Source organism: Pimephales promelas, chromosome 8 (genome assembly GCF_988280905.1).
Source record: "Pimephales promelas chromosome 8, fPimPro1.hap1.1, whole genome shotgun sequence".
Lineage (NCBI taxonomy): Eukaryota > Metazoa > Chordata > Actinopteri > Cypriniformes > Leuciscidae > Pimephales > Pimephales promelas.
The window spans coordinates 27,934,103-27,954,818 of NC_142776.1; the positions used below are offsets into that span (position 1 = coordinate 27,934,103).

At 36.7% G+C, this 20,716-nt stretch overlaps 1 protein-coding gene across 7 annotated transcripts in view; it reads left to right on the forward strand.

Annotated features, from left to right (window-relative positions):
- gabrb3 (gamma-aminobutyric acid type A receptor subunit beta3) overlaps positions 1–20,716 on the forward strand; it is a 184,381-nt gene that overhangs the window by 138,568 nt on the left and 25,097 nt on the right. For 5 of the 7 annotated variants that reach the window (XM_089134258.1, XM_039689716.2, XM_089134257.1 and 2 more), the window contains 2 exons: positions 2,316–2,407; positions 2,541–2,608. In XM_089134258.1, the coding sequence (XP_088990384.1) occupies positions 2,316–2,407; positions 2,541–2,608 (160 nt within the window). Of the gene's footprint in view, positions 1–1,348; positions 2,223–2,315; positions 2,408–2,540; positions 2,609–19,903; positions 20,374–20,716 lie in introns of those variants that run through there. The other 2 variants (XM_039689715.2, XM_039689719.2) reach the window with 2 other exon arrangements.

Sequence of the window (20,716 nt, forward strand, 5' to 3'; positions counted from 1 at the left end):
TTCCTAGTTAAAAATTACTGCATTCTAAAAAAAGGCTGGGTTGTTTTAACCCAAATTTGGGTAAAATATGAACTAATCCAAATGTTGGGTTAAAAGTGTAATTTAAACATTTACTCATAGCTGAGTTTGTCCATATTTAACCCAACGATGGGTTAAAACAACCCAGCATTTTTTAGAATGTGTTAGAAAGTCAATTCTAATGTAATGCTATTTTCTATACATTCGAATTATAAATTCAAACTCAATGACTGAGTAGGAATGGTTACCTAGGACCAGCTGTCCTAAAACAGATTCATATTTGTTAACAGTTTAAAAATGAAGAGTTATCCAATAATATAGTCCTCCTAACACTATTTCAGGCGGGTCCTCGGCTCTGAACAGTACCAGGAAGCACAGCCACATCCCTCTTCATCCGGCATCTGCATTTAAATGCATTAGCCCGGCATCAGTCTGCACACAGTATTAATGTAGCTTGGGGATTTTAAGAAGGCCACTAACTTCGACCATTCGCCATCAAATCCAGCAACAGCTCCCTTAAACAACCTTTCAGTCAGAACAATGCGGACCAGTTTTTTGAACACAGGTCAAATTAACAGGGTTAGTTTAATACGTTTTTAAAGATTGGAAGAAGCCATTACACTTAGGCTTAATCTCCAGCAGACTGTCAAGTCTCACTGAAAATCTGATTATGTATAATAAAATTGTCTAGAGGCTCAATGGAGGTGCCTTAATATCCATTGATGCGGAGTGGTATTGAGAACAAGTAATATATCAGGTTTTATCACAGAAGGTATCAATACAGCGGCATTTTTCTCCTTCCACTCATGATGTTCTGTTTATCATTAGTGTAAGCTTGCATGCAGAGGTTGGCTACACTACAGAAGCCAGTGTTCTTTTAAATGTAATGTTCTAATAAAGTTATAACGAACTGCCATTTGATACCACCATACCTTGATGTGCAGCTGAAATGATCTTCTCAGAAAGAGAAAGACTAGCCTACTAGTGTCCATAACACTCAAATGGAAGGAATGAGCTGAGTAGCCACTTAAGGTGCAGTAAGCCATTGTTGAAAAACGCTGTTGAAAGAGATTGAAACCATTCTTTGGTTTTGACTTCCTGTGTCTTCCAGTAACCCCCAAACCTTATGGTTACATTTCCTGCATTTGAACAGAATAGGACGAATTTACAACGCAAGAAGTTGTGATTTGGTTTGGATTTGTTGTAACCAAGTTTCTTTCCACGCACAAAGATTTGGGATGTAGGCTATACCCACCAGTATAGCCTACATCACAAAGCTATACCCAATCGGCAAGAATACACTAACTAAAATATGCTACTCACCGTTCTATTCTTCTCCATGAACGAATTCGAGTTGGGGGAATTCTTTCCAGTCGTTCTCTTCAACGTACCCGCGTGACACTTTTTCTACTAGTTAACGAGCCCAACGAAACAACACCGGTGTTTTGTTGCAATATACAGTTAGGTTTTTGTTTGATTTAACATGAAAGAGTTATTTAGGTAAACTCCGCACTAAACACCAGCAAAACCGACTTCACGACGAAGCTTGTGGAATGTCACGTGACCACTTTGCTTATACTGAAGTCCTCGTGCTCGCATGTCAATTTCATCACACTCCGATAGACTCTGTCATCATTTTCGAAATCAGTACCTGAAATTTCAGTTTCTAATTCTCGTGTTTTCCCGAGTGAACATCTGATAACAAGCGTACTTTGTTGTCTATATGTGGGGAAATAAGTAGTTCTTGCTTTGCTTAGCTGAAACAAAAAAAAAGAGGCGTAAGACTGAGACTTCAACAGAGGGTGTAGATTCGGGACAGCACAGCTACGAGCGTCAAAACCGAAGGATGGAGATCTGGCTGTGCCCCAAACACAGACTCCCCTGCTGCAAGCTCCGGTAGTGTCTTGGGCAAAATGCATTGTATTCACCGAGCACCTAACCAAATAACACAGTCTCCGCAAGAGAGCGAAAACGCGGATCGCAGCGATTTGTTTACGCGTGTTTGACAGTAATTGGAGTTTAGCAAAGACCCACTGATGGAATAACGTAACGTGTTACCCTACGCAAGGAAATCATACAACGTCAGTTTTGTCGCTCGATTCCTTGTCTGAAAGAGTATAAGGAATGTTTGGAATACAGAAACGAAGGCTGTTTGGTGTTCTTTCATTACCGGTAATTGTGGCAGTGATGTGCTGTGCTCAAAGGTAAGAAGAGCTGGTGGAGACCATGGCGCGAGAGCATAGACCTCCTGGGCTCTAATATGATGGAATAACCTTCTTTATTGTTTTTTTTTACAGCGCCAATGAACCAGGAAACATGTCTTTTGTCAAAGAGACTGTAGACAAGCTTTTGAAAGGGTATGACATTCGTCTTCGACCAGACTTTGGAGGTATGATGTCGTTCACTTCATTATTTCTTACTTTTAATGTCACATAAGTATTTAAAGATTGTTTTAAAGATTGATATAATGTAAATAAAGGGTTTTGGTGAACTTAAGGATTAAGTTTTTCTTCTCATTTAAGGTGCACCAGTGGCAGTAGGCATGAGCATCGATGTGGCGAGCATAGACATGGTGTCGGAGGTCAACATGGTATGTCTGTTTCTATCTTTAATTATTTATCGAACCATTGATAAGTAGCATAAGCAGACTTTTGGACATGTCCTGTGAATTTGGGAAAGATCTTTATGTGGTGCTGTCCATGGTACTGAATCCACATAGCTTAGTGTCTCTACTGCCTGTGAGTGCTAGAGCTTTGCTCAATCTGTCTTAGTGCCAAGGTCTAGTAAGAGAAGTGTTTTTAATATTAAAATCCTGCCAGGACTTCATTGTCGAGAATGTGGTGTTTTTTCATCATGTTAATGCTTTCTCAGTGCCGATCAGCACCAGCAAATCACCTCCAATGTCAGATGATAGCTTTTATTGTGATTTTGGGGGGAAAAAAATATCCCACATATTAGGACTAGAAACTGTAGTGGTGCTTTTTGAAAAATAAAAGTTTGCATTCTGAATTGAAGTGTTTATGATTAAGGAATGCATGGGTAACAGAGTTAAAAAGTTTTATTTGGATAAAATATGAAGCGTATGTTTGTGTTACATATAACATTCTATTTTTGGCTTTGTTTTGACTGTAGAACTCATACAGACATACACTTAATTATACTGTATAAAAGGTTGAGTCAAAGTTTCTCAGTGGTACGTATTCACATCAGAGTTTGAGACAGGGTTGTCTCTGGAGACCATGTTTAGTTCAATTCAATTCAAATTTATTTGTGTGGCGCTTTTCACAATTCATATTGTGAAAAGCAGCTTTATAGAAAGTGCATTTCAGAAATGTACATAGAAAAAAATACATTTAGTTAATCATATATTAATTTATGGCATAACATATCGCTGGCATTGAGTAGTCTCTTCACAGGCGTCGAGTCGTCTCTTCACAGGCGTTTAGTCATCTCATCACAGGTGTTGGGGCATCTGAAGTCTCTGTGAGAGGCTGGATACAAACTGGAACTGACTAATATTTACCTCAGGACTTCCCGAGATAACAGCAGAATGAGAAATAATTAGCTTAGCTGCTGTTCATTATATTAATCCATTTGATCTGATTCAACAGTAATGTAAAAGGTAAGCATTATGTGAATGCTTGGCTAAAGGGAAGCGTCTTTAATCTAGTTTAATCTAGTAGTCTGAGCCTCGAACAATATCTGGAAGGATATTCTAGAGTTTAGGCGCTAAATGTTAGAACGCCCTCCCTCGAGGACTTAGATATCCTAGGAATGACCAGAAATCTTAAAGAACGTGATGGATTGTAGGGCAATAGAAGCTCCATTAAATACACAGGAGCTAGATGATTTAGGGCTTTATAGGTCAGTATTAATACTTTGTAATTGATACGGAACTTAATAGATAACCAGTGTAAAATTGCTGTTAGATGATCACATTTTCTTGACCTCGTAAGAACTCTAACAGCTGCATTTTGCACTAACTGTAGCTTGTTTATTGAAGATGCAGGACAACCAGCTAATAAAACATTACAGTAATCTAGTCTCGAGGTCATGAATGCATGAACTAACTTTTCTGCATCAGAAACAGATAGCATGTTACGTAGTTTAGCAATGTTTCTAAGGTGGAAAAAGGCTGTTATTGTAACATGAAATATGATTTTCGAAGTACAAGCTGTGGTCTAGTATAACACCCAGGTCTTTTACTGTAGTGGATAAAGTAACAGGACATCCTTCTAAATTAAAGTTGTGTTGTAAGAGGTTTTCTTAGTTTTTTGGACCAAAAAGTAATGCCTCCATTTTATCTGAATTTAATAGCAGGTTAATAGCATTAATTCCATGTTTTCTTGCGTATTTTGTTACCAAGTGAGAATCCATGTCCGTTTCACAATCATGAATATGCAGATAGGTTAGCCCTCTCACCTGGGCACTGAAAGGAGGATGCCATCAGCTTAGAGTCCCACAAGGGGATGGACACATATGCCTAGGACACAGCTTGACTGTGACACAAGAAGTGATCATCAGTCACCTGGACCTGTGTTTATTCTTTTGTAAAGTTGATTGACACTGACAAGATTAAATTGCCCAGCATCTGTCCTCATCTGTACGTAGCATGATATGTCAGACTATTGTCCAAGTGTGGATCAAAACTGTTTTGACATATTGCAATTAAAATTCTTCAATGTTGGGTTCTTTTTGAATGTCGTTATGTCTGATCTCAACTTTGACTTTGATTTGCTCTGGCATTTTGTCACATGAGGATATGTGTCCTAGACATTTGATATGTCACTTTACCTTTAAGATTGTCACTGATCTTACCTTTAAAGGTGAGAGTTTGAACAAGGAGCACTAATCTTAGATTAACCCCAAAACTTGTCTGTAGGAGCTCAGAGCAGTGAAAGTCACACAACCCATGCGATCACACAAAAAAAGTTTTTCATTTTGAATATTTGTCCCGGTCAATGAGCTTTTAGCTTGTTCGTTACTTTTGATTTAGTTCTATCTGTAAGAAACCAATCCAAACGTGTTTGTCGTCATGTGAGATGTGCGCTGCTCTGATTGGATCTGTCTGTAATCTTTCCTTTCCTTTGCACTTACTATAGAAATGCATCGATCAGTGCATTTTTGCAATATTAAGATCATTAATAATTAAACACACCACACTTAGTCTTATCAGGTACATGTGAATTATTCACTATAGGCACACATTTAGCTTTAGTTCTCCCGTGGAGTAAAACTTACCCTGTCAGCATGAAATATTAACTCAATTTGTTGCCGAAATCAACAGTGCTGCAGACATTAGCCCGGTTGATGAGGTTAGCCATGTGACTGAACTTAGAGCGCTTTGCATGGGAAGTCTAATGGTAAGGTAATCAAGCAGACGCTAACAGGATTTTCCAGCCTAAGAATGGTGTTTGCTCTTTACAGATTAGTTATTTCTGTATAATGGATTAGCTTTCTTTAAGTACAAATTAGGATTACTTGGCCTATATTGTTAATAGCAGTGATCCAGGCAGGGTGAGGACAAGGATGTGTGTGTATGTGTGTGGCGGGGGTTGGCTCAGCTCAGCAAAGCTCAACGCAGCCCAGCACAGTGGGGATATCAGGGAAACCTCTGTGCACAGTAGGGATTACAGAAGTCAGTGTGATTATTATTCTGTGAGACAGTTAAGCATCCAGGGAATGACAGGAATAGAGAGCAATATGAAACATTACCCATAGAGGCATATCCGCACACACTCCGCCTGTGTATTCATGACTGCTTATGCACACCGTATGTAATACTTAATCTCTCTTGAGATTATCTTTGAAGTGATATGATTGAGAGTGTGTTTGATAGTGTAAGAAAGAAAAAAAAGTGACTTAGTATTCATTCATATGTGCATCAAAGTTGAATGACTACTAACTCAAACTACTGTTTGCAAGAAGGAAAATGGATTATAGATGCATACTGGAATGTTACTGTTACTGTCCGCGGTGCTGAAATGTGTGATTTGAGAAGGATTTTGCATATGTATCATATACACAATTTTCAAAATCGTTGGATCGCTGTTCTTTTCGCACATGGCAGTCTGGGGTCCCATTGTTGTTGTGTGCACACTGCATGACAGATCAGCGACAGGGGGGTCATACATTACAAAACATTTCAATAGAAAGGAATCCCCAACAAATTCTGTCTGGTCTACAAACTATGTCAATTTGTCAATTTGTGTGCTGATTTGCGACAGAAAAAAAAAGAGCTTGCACAAGCCATGATTGTAAGACTGCTCCGCCTGAATTTTCTTATTCTCTCTTTGGCTGTTGGTCTGCAAAGATAAAATTCCAGTCAAAACACATTTCACACTGCAGGACAGTCGGTGACAGGTCCAGATATTTAGCATGTTGTGATTGGTGCGTGCTAAATATCTCACGGGCATCGGCAACAAATCAGCGCTTCACTCAGATCGCGTTTTTGATAATAGACACTACGCAATTGTTACTCACATGAATGAGCACCGATTTGCCATTTATCTACGTTTTCCGCAAAATTGTTGGCGAGAGCAAAATTGTTGGCGAGATAAAATCGTGCAGTATCTACCCAGCATTAAAGTGGACCAATTATTTTTTTACCTATTGCTATACTATTTTAACATTATTTTTTACATTTTCAAACCCCAAATAATAGGTCCTCTTTAACAATTTTTTACAACTACAATCTTTAACTTTATCTAACATAGCTCACAAAACTTGACACATCCGGACAAAAATACGCCATATTGCTTAGATTTACTGCTTTTTACAATATATATGAGTGAATTACTTTATTTCCCAGTTGTTGTTGTAATTTTACTATGTACTAAGCTACAAAGTATGTTCTGTTATTCTGACATTTATAGTCAAGCACACACATTCATATTTAACAGGACCTTACTCTGTCAATATGTCACATGACACCGCTTTCTTTTTGTGTTTGTTTAATTTCGAAAAACAGGCCCCTGGTGTATTCAATACAGATTCTCCTGTAAGTGTCCTGGTGTGTTCAATTCACTTGTAAGTGTGGTTGACAACACCAAAGGCTTTAGGAATTTCAATTTAGAATTTCTTCGACCCCAAGTCTGCCTTTAAAAGGTATTGTTCTTCAACATCCCAGCTTGAATAGCCCCTTTTGCATCAAGGCAGGGCTTTTTCAAGTGTTTAAAGGTGTTTGAAAATGGAATAGTTGCTCGTTGCGGATTTGATGGGTTGTGTTTGTGTCTGTGCCTGGACTAAAGATAACAAAGTATATAATTGTAAAATATTTTTTTGGTTAGGGCTAGATACACCGCAGAAGTTTTCTACGATATTATAAGCAGTGATGCAATGAACATACAGTACATTACATGACAGTAGACGTCATTTGTGACACTGGATCACAAAACCAGTCACAAGTAGCATGAGTATATTTGGTCAAACTTGTCGATTTTTCTTTAATGCCAAAAAATCATTATAATATTAAAGCTAACAGTCCGTAGCTTTTTTGGGTTAAAAATTACATATTTGAGAAAATACATAACCAGCCAGTGTTCAAAACTCTCTGCTTGCCTTAGCTCGATTCAAAGCGGTAAAGTTGTAATAATGTTTTTAATTCCAGTGGTACTGATGAATTTCAGTTGGAGATTCGAGTATGTTTTTGCGTCATACGTCACATCTGTACACATAAAGAAGGAGTCTCGGCTAGTAGGCTATGTTGCGTGTGAAGATGTTAGAGGTGGAGATTTATAGATTTTTCTCACAGCACTTGATATAATTAAACTTATCAATTTAATGGCGGATCCAGAAAGGTTCAAACGACAATCACTAGTGACAACAGATTCACATGCTGTAAAATGCAAAAGACTTCTTTCGGACTTCGGAGTGGCTACAGAAAAAAAGAGACTGAAACCGGACCCATGCAAAAACAAGGATAAATATCGGAAGAACATTACATGTAGTCACGCAATTTGAGAACAAAGTATAATTTGCATATGATAACTTATAAGCGATTCTTTGATTTAATCAGCGCGATTTATTGTAATGTCAGAACCAGAACAAAAGTGGATGTTTCTTACTAGTTAAGATGACATTTTCCGGTGAAAATTATTATATTGGTCATATAAAATAAGCGCTGTGCCGTGTCGAAGGGTTTTGAAGTACAACTCGCGTAAAGTTGATAATTCTGCGAATGACTGCAATTGCAGATTTCGAACAGAGATGGCGGCAAAGAGGAAAAACGCCAGACTGCAACTTTAAGTAAAATAAATGCTGTTCCATTTTCTTTCTTTCATTCAAAGGATTCTGAACAAATGTGTCAAGGTTTCACAAAAATATTGAGCAGCATAACATTGATAATAATTTAAAATGTTGCTTAAGCGCCAAATCAGCATACTGGAATATGATTTCTGAAAGATCATGTGCGGCCTTGGTGAGCATAAGAGACTTCTTTCAAAAGACATTAAAATAATGACATCAAACTGGTTGTTTATATACTAAAACTACATGGCAGAAGATAAACCTTTAATGGTCAACCATGAGCTGTTTCCAGAACTGTGTGTAGCCTACAAGTAAGGGCTAACAGGGCCACACTAACCAAATCTTGACCCCCTCAGTGGAGTCAGGAGTCATGTCTATTTCACCAAAGTAAATGTTGCTCAACTGTTGACACTTCGACTGTTAAACGGCAGGTGTAACTGTATGTGATGTGTGTGCGATAGATTGTTGGAGGTAATATAGTGACACAATTGAACAACTGCCTCATCCAGCCATGTTTAGTCCAACCTGTTAACTCTTGCCATTAGTCAATGAGTCACAGGAAAATGTGCCCTGATTGACTGACATATCCACGGCTTTTCTTACGCCCCTGTTGACTGTGACAAGGCCTGATTGTGTGGCATAGTGTATAAATAGCCAGCTGCCATGGCAATGAGGCTCGCACTTGCAGAGTGTCAGGTGGGCAGGCGGTGTGTGCGCATATGTGTGTGTTGAACGTTTAATTGTGGTACCTCATTAGCTAGACTGACATGCCAGAGACAGACATGAAGCACATCAAGATTTTAGTTAGTACGTGTGTTAATGAAACCAAGAAGAACGAAGTCAATGGAGTGGATGTGTTTCGAATGTCTTGCCGTCACATTGTATGACAAAAGTATAAGTCCCAGAGGTTCAGTAGTGACAAGGGTAGACATTACAGAAGAATTTGTGGTTTCCCCACAGCATTGAAACGCATAGACTGAGACAGCGCAGCTACACTGAGATGCACTCCAGATTTTTACCCAAGAGGCTTTTTATTTATTTTATTTTTTTTGCTGCTTTCTCGTGGTTTCCTCTGAATATGTTTTTTTTTTTTTTTGCTCAAGCTCTAAAAGAATCACTCTTTACTGTGACAGGTTGTAATCATACCATACCCTGATGTTTGTTCTTGAAAGTTACACCAATGCTTCTTGTTCAGTACAATTAAAGCTCTGAGACATTTTTGTTAAAAGGCGAACTTGGCAACTCTAGCCATTTCTTATTTTCACTTTTGTTTGTCGCATTTTTTCTCATTCAAAATACGTCATAGATAACAGAAAAATTGGAACAGGTTGAAAAATATGACCAAAACAGAATATAAAGATGTAATCGAAGCACCTGAAAGAATAATTTAAACTTTTCTGTACTTATAAACACTCCAAATATACAACAAAATGCATTTAAGGGCTAAAAAAGTGGATTTAGCATGATATGTCCTAGGGATGGGCAACGATTAATCGCGATTAATCGCATCCAAAATAAAAGTTTGTGTTTACGTAATATATGTGTGTGTGGTGTGTATAATTATTTTGTATATATAAATACACATACATGCATGTATATAAATATTTGCATGTACATACTTTATATATATTTATACATAATTATTATTATGTATAAATATAAATATTTGATATATTAAGAACACATTTTTCTTAAATATATACATGCATGTGTTAGTATTTATATGTACAAAATAATTATACACACCACACACACATACAGTATATCATGTAAACACAAACTTTTATTTTGGATGCGATTAATCGCGATTAATCGTTGCCCATCCCTAACTTTAATGACAACAGAGAGTCAGAACCTCGGTTTAACGTCTCATCCGCAGAACGGTGCTCTTTAACAGTATAGTCTCCCCGTCACAATACTGGGGCGTTAAGACCAACACAGACCACAGGGTGAGTGCACCCTGCTGCCCTCACTAACACCTCTTCCAGCAGCAATCTAGTTTTCCCAGGAGGTCTCCCATCCAGGTACTAACCAGGCTCAACCCTGCTTAGCTTCAGTGGGCAACCAATCTTGGGCTACAGGGTGATGTGGCTGAAAATTGTCAAGTTTATTCTGGTGCATTATCTGGTCCCATTGACCTTCAATGGAATCCATTCCATTGAAAACACAACACAATCTTTATTTGTTTTGGACAATTATTTTATAGCTTAACTTGCACTGAACCTGGATTGTTCTTCCTTTTACCTTTATGGTTCTACAGTTGCTATTTTGGACAAAATCTGTAAAACATTCTGAAACTTAAATGTATTGCATAAAATGCAGACACAGCTTCAGCTTGAAATGTGATCCATGCGCTGTCTATTAAGGTCTACATTTCAGTGTTGTGCTCTTTATGTCAGTGCATGCAGCTGTATTCTGTCTTCAGATCGGAAGTGGCAGAGCTGTTAAAGACTAAAAGCTCTCATGCTCTCCTGTCAGTGGGCTAAAGTCAGTGCCTTGAGTAAAAAAAAAGATTTGCTTTATGTACATTACATTTTACTGTACTAGTTCTCTCTCTCTCTGTGTGTGTGTGTGTCTTCACTTCTAAAATCAGGGTAGTGGTAACGTCATTACAAACGCAAAGACATATTTTCACTCACAGAGTTGAGTCGCAGTGCAAGAATTATGGCATGAAATATCCCATTCAAAGCTGTCTGCCAGCAAGATTGCTTGGGAAAGGGAAAAAAAGTGTTGCAAATATTACACTCTTCCATAAAAATGAATTAAATACAATTTGCATCTAACGGACCGTGCTGCTTACACAGCCTCTCGAGGAGGGCCCAGCATAGGCGGCATTAAATTACCCTGTCAAAATGTGCTGTTAGCAAGCAGAATATTTCTCAGAAATCAAAACCATTCAGACATAATCAATATACTGCTGCTGTTTTGTGTTCAATCAGGGGGTGAAGCTCACAAAACCTGTCAAGAGTAAGCCCCAGTCACATCTCACACAGAAATAAAATGATATATTGTTATATATATATTTGTATGTGTGTGTGTGTGTGTGTGTGTGTATATATAGTGTGTGGTATATATATATATATATATATATATATATATATATATATATATATATATATAGGATTTTATAATTTTTGGAAGATTTTTCACTACACTGTTATAAAACCTCTCTTGTGGCACCTTCCTCCCGCTTTCTATCGCTGGGTAATACATCATCCACAGTATCATAAAATTATGTAGAATAAAGCAGTTTGTGTTTCTCACTCATTCTCGATTCTCACGAGACTTCTGTTTCCAACTTACCGGGACATTAGTCCCCATGTTGCAAGGTTGGTTTTCCGCCTGGGGCCGCTGGGGGGAGCGGGGAAAGTCACCATGCTCTCGAGAACAGGTTATTAAACCATTCAAATGATTTCTAAACGATTTTATTAAAGGAGTAGTTCACTTTAAAAACATTTTTTGCTGATAATTTACTCACCCCCATGTCATCCAAGATATCCATGTCATTCTTTCTTCAGTCGAAAAGAAATTAAGGTTTTTGATGAAAACATTCCAGGATTTTTCTCCATATAATGAACTTCAATGGGAACCAAACAGTTCAAGGTCCAAAAGACACTTTCAGTGCAAACTGCAAACTGTTCAAAGGGCTTTAAACAATTCCAGACGATGAATAAGGGTCTTATCAAGCGAAACGATCGCTCATTTAACTCAAATGGTCGCCTTGCTCTGTTCTGTTCGTAACTCTCCTGTTCGAACTCGTTTATCAAATGAACAAATTTGAACAAACTTTTTTCGTGTCATTTGGTTTCATTCAACAAACGAAATTAAAGAGTTGACTTGGGAAAAGATTTGTTCATTTTGATGAATGAGTTCGAATAGGAGAGTTACGAACGCCCATCACAGAACAGAGCAAGGTGAGGTGACCATTTGAGCTTATAAAACTTAAACTTTGTTATTATTTTTTTTTAAATGAGTAATCATTTCGCTTGATAAGACCCTTATTCATTGTCTGAAATTGTTTAAAGCCCTTTGAACAGTTTGCAGTTTGCACTGAAAGTGTCTTTTGGACCTTGAACCGTTTGGTTCCCATTGAAGTCCATTACATGGAGAAAAATCCTGGAATGTTTACATCAAAAACCTTAATTTCTTTTCGACTGAAGAAAGAATGACATGGATATCTTGGATGACATGGGGGTGAGTACATTATCAGCAAAAGTTTTTTTTTTTTTTTAAAGTGAACTACTCCTTTAAGTTGAAATAGTCGCCAAGTTCACCTTTAATATAGCTACTGATGTCTCCATGATAATGATTTTTCCCCCAAATTTTAAACATTTATTAAAAACAACTTTCATTTTAAGTTAACTTAAAACAATCCTTACTTAAACCCATAATAAATGTCATATTTACCTGTACGTCTCCTTTCTAACAGGTATGGAATATACATAAATTGAATAATCCGCACTGCATAAATTATAAATGAAATATAGATTAATCCTTATTAAAGCTACAAGCTTTCTTTGGTCAAGAGCAGTGAGTAATTTTCTCTGTTGTCTTTGTTCTTTGGTTAACTTTACTGACAAAGAGAATAAGTAGCTGCTGTCACTTTAAAGGGATATTCAACCCAAAAATGAAAATTCTGTCATTTACTCACCCTGAAGTTGTACAAACCTGTATGAGTTTCTTTCTTCTGCTGAACACAACTGAACAAACTTCCAATAGTTCTTCAAAATATCTTGCTTTGTGTTCAGCAGAAGGGCACAAACAGGATTTTGAAAAGTGGGGGGCTGCTTGCATAGGAAATTATGCCCGTGGGTAGGACATCATTTTTCCTTCGCCTCACTTATTAAAAACTGCTGTACTATAAGGTTCAGTTTAGGTTAGTTGCATGTAAATATGCATAGTTTGTAGTTATTACTAGAGTAGCTATGTAACATGTAACAATGACACTGTAAAATAAAATGTTAATGTATTATTTTATTATTATTATTTTAAAGAAATTGAAAGAACCCTGCCAGGACAAATGATCAAAAAACAAACAAATTTGAATAGAAACGATATATCTGTTATCACTACAGTAATCTGGGGGGAAATGTGTTTAATGTCCATGAAAATAATGTCCAAATGCAAATTTCAAAACTTTATTTATTATGGAACATGTATCTTGTTTATAATTTTACAGGACCTAGACATGAGATTCATCTTGGAAAGACCCCTCAAATTGCTTATGGATGCATTTAAAAGAATATCTTGAATCTCTTTCTTTCTCCTTATACTTTGAGGGGTAATTTTTGCCTTTCTTGACAACATCTGAAGTCAGGGAACATTTCATGAGTGCTACTGACGCACAGGACTGACATTCTCATCCGTGCACAAACACGAATGAAACATATTCAGTGTGATAGTGCTGCATGGATACACAGCAGATGATCGCTCTGGCACAATGTGTGTGGCAAGTATAAGTGGTTGCCCTGGAAACCAATATCATCTTTAGGATGGATTTGAAGATGTTTGTGGTACTTACCCAGGTGAAGAGGGAGGTGGGGGTGGCTTTATGAAATTACATTTTTTTTTTTAAGCTTATTGCCTGAAAATGTAATTCTATCTACAAAAAGCTCTTTCATACTTGCTGCTCTCTGGTCAAGCTTTGTGTAGAAAACAGTCAGATGAATAAGTTGGTCTGTGTGGCATATTTCAAAATAAAAAGATTTCAGAAACACTACGATGGTCCATTATGATGAGTGCCGGTGGTTTTCCTTTAATTTAATGCAGCTGTAACCTGATGGCTGAGTTTGGTCAAAGAGCTTTCAAGGTGAAAGTGAGTGAAGGAAAGACACAGAAAGTGAAGAATGCTCCGGAAAGCCTCAGAAATGCACAAGGTATCGGCCCAGACCTCAGCAAGCCTGTGTGGGCGTTCTGCAGAGAGGGAGCGTCGTCAAGGAGACTGGAATTATTAATATATTTAGTCTTTTGTTTGCTCTCGCCCCCTTTATTTTTAGCCTGATAGTCAGCTTTGTGGCCTGTAATTGTTCAATCAGGCGTAATATCAGTGTATAGAAGTGTTAACTCTGAACTTCACTAAGTGCCTATTATCTCCACCTTTAGGATAAATAGGTGTGCTCCGGGAACCATTTCCTTCCAGTGACTGGTATGTGTCATATGACCTGAAGGCAAATGGAGCGGTCTAAGTGCCCTCTAAAAACAGTTTGCGTGGACCGCAAGGTGACATCCAGGGATTCTTCGCTTCAATTATCGATGGAGTTAAGAGGACATTCCACTGTTTAAATCACTCCAAAATGTCCTGTTGCATACTTTGGAGCTCCTGTTGAAAGTCTCATTGACACACAGAATGCACTGCAAAGCTCCTGGGCTTATCCCTGCCGAGCACTAGCAGGCAATGGAGAGGGCAAGCAGCAAGATCACGCTGTGACATCAGCCTCTTTGAACACCATGTTAACTACAGCCTGTTGAGTTGCAGAGCTCTGGGGATGAGTGCCTCTCTCCTCTCTCGGGAATTCATCCGCTGTTACCAGGAAGTTTTCTTATACCTGTGCGCGTTTTCTTCAATGCTGTTGTTTGCATGGGAGGAAGCACGTTGATGTCAGGAGGAAAATCAATATCATATGAAAGAAAACTGGCTCTATGACTGATCTGAACCTTGGGCTGCCAGATGTCATTTCTGAGCAGAGGATGCAAGAGTCCAACGCTTCTGGAGCAAAAGTAGTTTAAAGCCATTAGGAATTTTTCTTAAAGGGATAGTTCACCCAAAAATAAAAATTATGTCCGTCATGTCATTCCAAAGCCGTAAGTTTTGCGTTCATCTTTGGAACACACATGAAGATCATCTTTTTCTCTTCCTCCTTCGACATCTACGCAACTGACACTTTGACGCTTTAGAAAGTTCATAAAGAGATCGTAAAAATAATCCATATGAATTTGGGGTTTAATCCAAAATTTCTTAAGAGACTCAATTGATTTATACGCTGAACAGATTGAGTTTAGGCTTTTGTTAAGGCACATATAAACATTCATCAGAACACACACAAGATCTAGTAAACAGAAGTTCAGGTTCGCTTGATGTGCGAGAAACAATGAGGTTCATACATACTGGTGTGTTCGGTTGAGCTTTTGTTTTTGTTCGATGATCAATGTTTATATGTGAATAAAAAGCCTAAATTCAATCTGTTCGTCACATAAAGTGTCTCGTCAGAAAATTTGGACTGAACCGCTGAATTCATATGGATTATTTTTTACAATCTCTTTGTGAACTTTTTGAAGTGTCAAAGTAGCAGTTGTGTAAATGAAGGGACAAAAAAGTCTCAGATTTCATCAAAAAGATGAAAATTGAAATTCTGTCAATTTACTCACCGTCATTTTACTTTCAAATCCTTGTTCTTTGGAACACAAAAGAAGATATTATAAAAAAAATGTCTCGGTGGTGTCAGTGAAAGTCAATGGGGTCCAATGTTGCTTAGACCCCTTTGATTTTAAAAATGTCTTTGTGTTCCACAGAAGAAAGTACGTCGTACGAGTTTGGCATAAGGTTGAGTAAATGGAGACAGAATTTTCCTTTTTGGGGTGAACTAATTCTTTAAGAAAAAAAAAACAAATAATAATAAGATGAAAAACACAATGTGTTTTTCATCTTATTATTGGTAAGATGATCTTATTATCATCTTACCAATTTAACTCCACATTGGTATAAGTAACTACACTGATTTTGTAAACTTGTAAACTCAATATAGTCATTCATGAATCAGACTACATTGGCTGCACTGTAAGCTTTTGATTCCCTATAACAAGAATCAGTTCATAAGAGTCATTCATTCTCTAATCAAAGTATCAATCTGAAATGAACATTAAGCTAGGATAAGAGAAAGTGATTTAATATAGAAAAAAAATACTTAATCTTTAAATGCTACACATTTTTGTGTGTTTATACAGTACACACAGCAATCTTTTAATCTAGCGAATTAAATACCCACACTATGGTTCAGTGAAGTTTTCATGCTGACACTGCACAGAGGAGTCTCTCTTATTGCTGTTATTCTGGTATTCCCAGCAGACATGGTGGTGGTTGGTTGACATAAATGCTCTCTGACTGGCATGCTGAAAGCTTGTCTTTGTGTGAGAGCACACACTCCTCACCCAGCTGATGACACTATCACCTCAGCCTCCCAGAGGGTCTCATTCATTGACAGGATTTTTCTTTCATTTTCTATGATTGATCATACTCTTCACAAACATTCATAATTTAAATACTATGTAGGGTGTAAATATGGCGAAGAGTGTAGTTTCTATGTCATAAGTCACTCCAGATTGTATAATAATAATATTAGTATTATATTATAAATATATATAATTATAGTTTTGTGTTTACATAATATATGTGTGTGTGGTGGGTATAATTATTTTGTATATATAAATACACACATATGCATATATATGTTTAAGGAAAATGTGTTATATCAAATATTTATATTTATGTAATATTAATTTTCTATAAATATATATAAATTATATACACGCAAATATGTCATAAATATATACATGCATGTGTGTTGTGTTTATATATACAAAATAATTATACACACTATATATTATGTAAACACAAACTTTTATTTTGGATGTGATTAATCGCGATTAATCGTTTCACAGCCCTAATTATTATTAGTTATTAGTATTATTATTTATAATAAATGTAATTATTTTATAATAAAATAAAAATACATTATCCAGCCTTGTAACTGTAATCTGAATCTAGCAGGGGTAAATCTATGTCTTATTTTTTTTGCGAGTGCCCATGTGTTTGATAGCAGCCCCTACATAAATAGATTGTCAGTTTCAGATTTGAAATATTGTCTCTCTGTTTGTTTCTCTTGCGTTTCATCTGTTATTTGTATCTGTGGGACAGGGGAAGTAGTGTATATGTCAGAATGTGGTGTCACTTTATCATGAGGGAATCCCTCTCAGTGGAGAACAACAACAATGATTTACTGTGGAGTCATACCCTGTGATGTTGCGAGCAGCATCTTAAGATGCCTTTATTTTTAGCTGTTTTCTTCTTGCAGCTTGAATCTACTACTATACAATTTTGCCTGGTAATGAATGATTGATGCCTTATGTTTTGTGTGACCACTGCTGCACAGTTCCCTAGATATCACAAGTATCGAATCGCTCAGCTAACACGACTGCATCTGTTTATTCCATTATTAAACATTGAAAGCGACACTGGTTTTTAGTGCACTTCTAGCTTGTATGGATTACGTTTGACTAATGGACTGTGTGTGATACAGACAGTACATGATTATGTATAATCATTCATAACTAAACATTATCGTTTGCGTAATTTGTGATGGGAGTGTCTCTGTGAAGATTATATTGTATGGAAAATATTTAGGAAAACATTACCAGCACAAATGGCCCTACACACAGGTATTTGAGAGATGAGTATCCTCTGCATCATCTCCAGAGAACCATTGCATTTGTATATTGTTGGGAAAACTGTGCAGAAAATAGAGTGAAGCTACCAGCTACTTGTTGACAAATTGGCAAATATAGTTAAACAAGCTATTTGGCACAATTTTGCTTGTATAACAAATAGTTGAATATATATATATATATATATTTTAAATGATTTATATATGACTTTTTTAAAGGAAGTCACTTACCAAGGTGTCAATTACTTATGGAAGCTTGTTCCCGCCACTGAATAAAAAAATAAAATATGATAATTGTGACTTTTTATTTCACATTTGTGAGATATGAAGTCAGAATTGCAAGATAAATTCAGAATTGCGTGATATAAAGTCGCAATTCTGAGAAAAAATGACAGAAGAGCGATTCTGACTTTTTTTCTCACAATTGCAAGTTTACATCTCACAATTCTGACTTTATAACAAATAATTGCTAGTTTATATGTCGAAATTCTGACATTTTTTCTCAGAATTGTGAGATATAAACTTGCAATTGCGAGTTATCAGACCAATTCTAAGAATCGACCCACCCTCAGAATATTTTATATCTCACAATTTTGACTTTACAACACGCAATTTCGACTTTATATCATGCATTTCTGACTTTATAACACATAATTACGACTATCTTGCAATTCTGACTCTATATCTCGCAATTTTGATTTTATAACACGCAATTGCGACTTTATATCACGCAATTCTCACTTTATATCTCGCAATTCTGACATTATAACATGCAATAGCGACTTTATATCACGCAATTCGGAGAAATAAAGTCAGAATTGCAAGATGTAAACTTGCAATTGTGAGAAAAAAAGTCAGAATTGTGAGATAAAAAGTCACCTTTACCTTTTTTGTTTTTCATTCTGTGGCAGAAACAAGCTTCCATAATTATTTGATCAAAAATGTATAATAGTATAATATTATTAAAATTTAATATAAAAGTTTGCTTTTTTAATGTTTTAAAATGTAATTCATTCGTGTGATGCTAGAGCTGAATTTTCAGCGTCATTACTTCAGTCTTCAGTGTCACATGATCCTTCAGAAATCATTCCAATATGCTGATTTGCATTAAAATTTTTATTATTATTCTTTTTTTTTTAATCAGTGTTGAAACACGTTTTGAAATATTTGAAACTTTTGCTGATGAATATTTTTGTGGTAACCATAACACTTTTTCCCCCACGATTATTTGATGAATATAAAGTTCGAAAGAGCAGCAATATTTTCTAACAATGTTAATGTATTTGCATATAAGAAAAATCTTATAGACCCCAAAATATCTTAATGGTGTCCGACCGTATATATAACCCAATATTGTATTGCTACTTAAGTTTATTGCTTTTCATCCCAAAATGAAAATTCTGTCTTCATTTACATGCCCTATTGCTGTTCAAGCCTATATGATTTTTTTCTGCAAAACACACTTTTTTGATTAATATTTTTGTACATTGAATTTAAGTCACATTGACTTTGAAGATTTTAAGTTTCAAAAGAAACAAGAAAGCCGTACGGGTTCAAATGATATGGAGGTGAGTAAATGATGACAGAATTTGCATTTTCATTGACTGGGGTAAGAACTTTGAAGCATTTACTAATTGCGCATTAGTATTACTTTTGGTAATGTAGGGTATAATTTATTGTGAGAAAGAATTGTATCCATCAGTGTCATTTAGGGGATTCATTAAAACAAAAGCCTTACAGAAGGGCATAAAAGAAGAAAGGAGGAGAATAAGATGCAGGAAGAAGAATAGAGCTGGAATAAATGGAAGACAGAGAGAGAGAGAGAATCACAGACATTGATAATCATAAAGAAGGTGTCCCTGTCATGTCGTCCCCCCTCATCTCGTTAGCTAATGAACTCAGCTTACACGCTCTCTTGCACAGCCTCTGCTCAGCTGGCACAGTCTGAAGGCAGCCCCAGGGACCATAGCCCGCTCTAACATATGTTTCTAAGTGAATTACTTCTTATTACATCAACAGGTTGTGCACATTGCGGTGGACAGCATGTCAGGTCTTCATTTTACCCATGAGTACCTAATAGCAGAATCTCAAAGTACACACATCCACGCTTCCTACTGGATTTCAGAGGTTCAAATTTGACCCTGGGGACAAATAAGATCCACCAATTTTGTGATTTCAGCCCTTTTTAAAATTCATTGAGTTTCAGAGGCGGCCCAAATAAGGCCTATCATGCCAGTGCTTTAGTTTGATTGAATTTCTATACTGTGAATCGCTGAAGTCGTATAGTATACCTCTACGAGCTGATGTCGAGTTGACTATTGAGACTACATGGCAATGGTAATGTAAATCCGTAGCCCGTGCAGCACACACCAGACTGCCTCGCGGAGACGGCCATGCAGCATCTTCGTGGCAGACAGACATGAAAGATGGAAGCCGAAGGCAGCTTGTTTTCAATCTTACTTTGACACTTCTATAAATATTACTCAGACAACAGAAAATCTATTTGCTGAAGGCCACAGCCTTTAGATTTCTGTTTCTGACCTTGACACTTTTGTTTTGACCCTTCAGGAAAAACAGAGTGCATGAGCTCTGTTCCAAAATCTAGGGTGAATTCTGAACGTCCTTTAGGGACGCTACGAGAAGGGGACACGTCTTGAAGGGTCACTCAAAAGTGAGCAGCTTAATGCTTTCTCAAGTATTTTTTTTTTCTTTTGACAAGACTGTTTGCTAAGGGTTCGATGTTCACTTTGAAGAAGTAATTTTGTCATTTATGATCACATGGTCCTAAATATATCACGTGTTGACGTGTATCATCACAATTTATTGTGAAAATGTAGGTACGTGTTTTTGTTTTTGTTACCTAGTGCCTCATGAAGAAAGTTCACAAATGAAAATAAATGGAAGACACAGAGAGGCAATATTTGACATATGTTGTTTTATATATTTTGAGCTACTATCTTCTTATTAGCATATTGCATTAGGTTTGTTAACACAATTGTTAATGATTTTTTTAT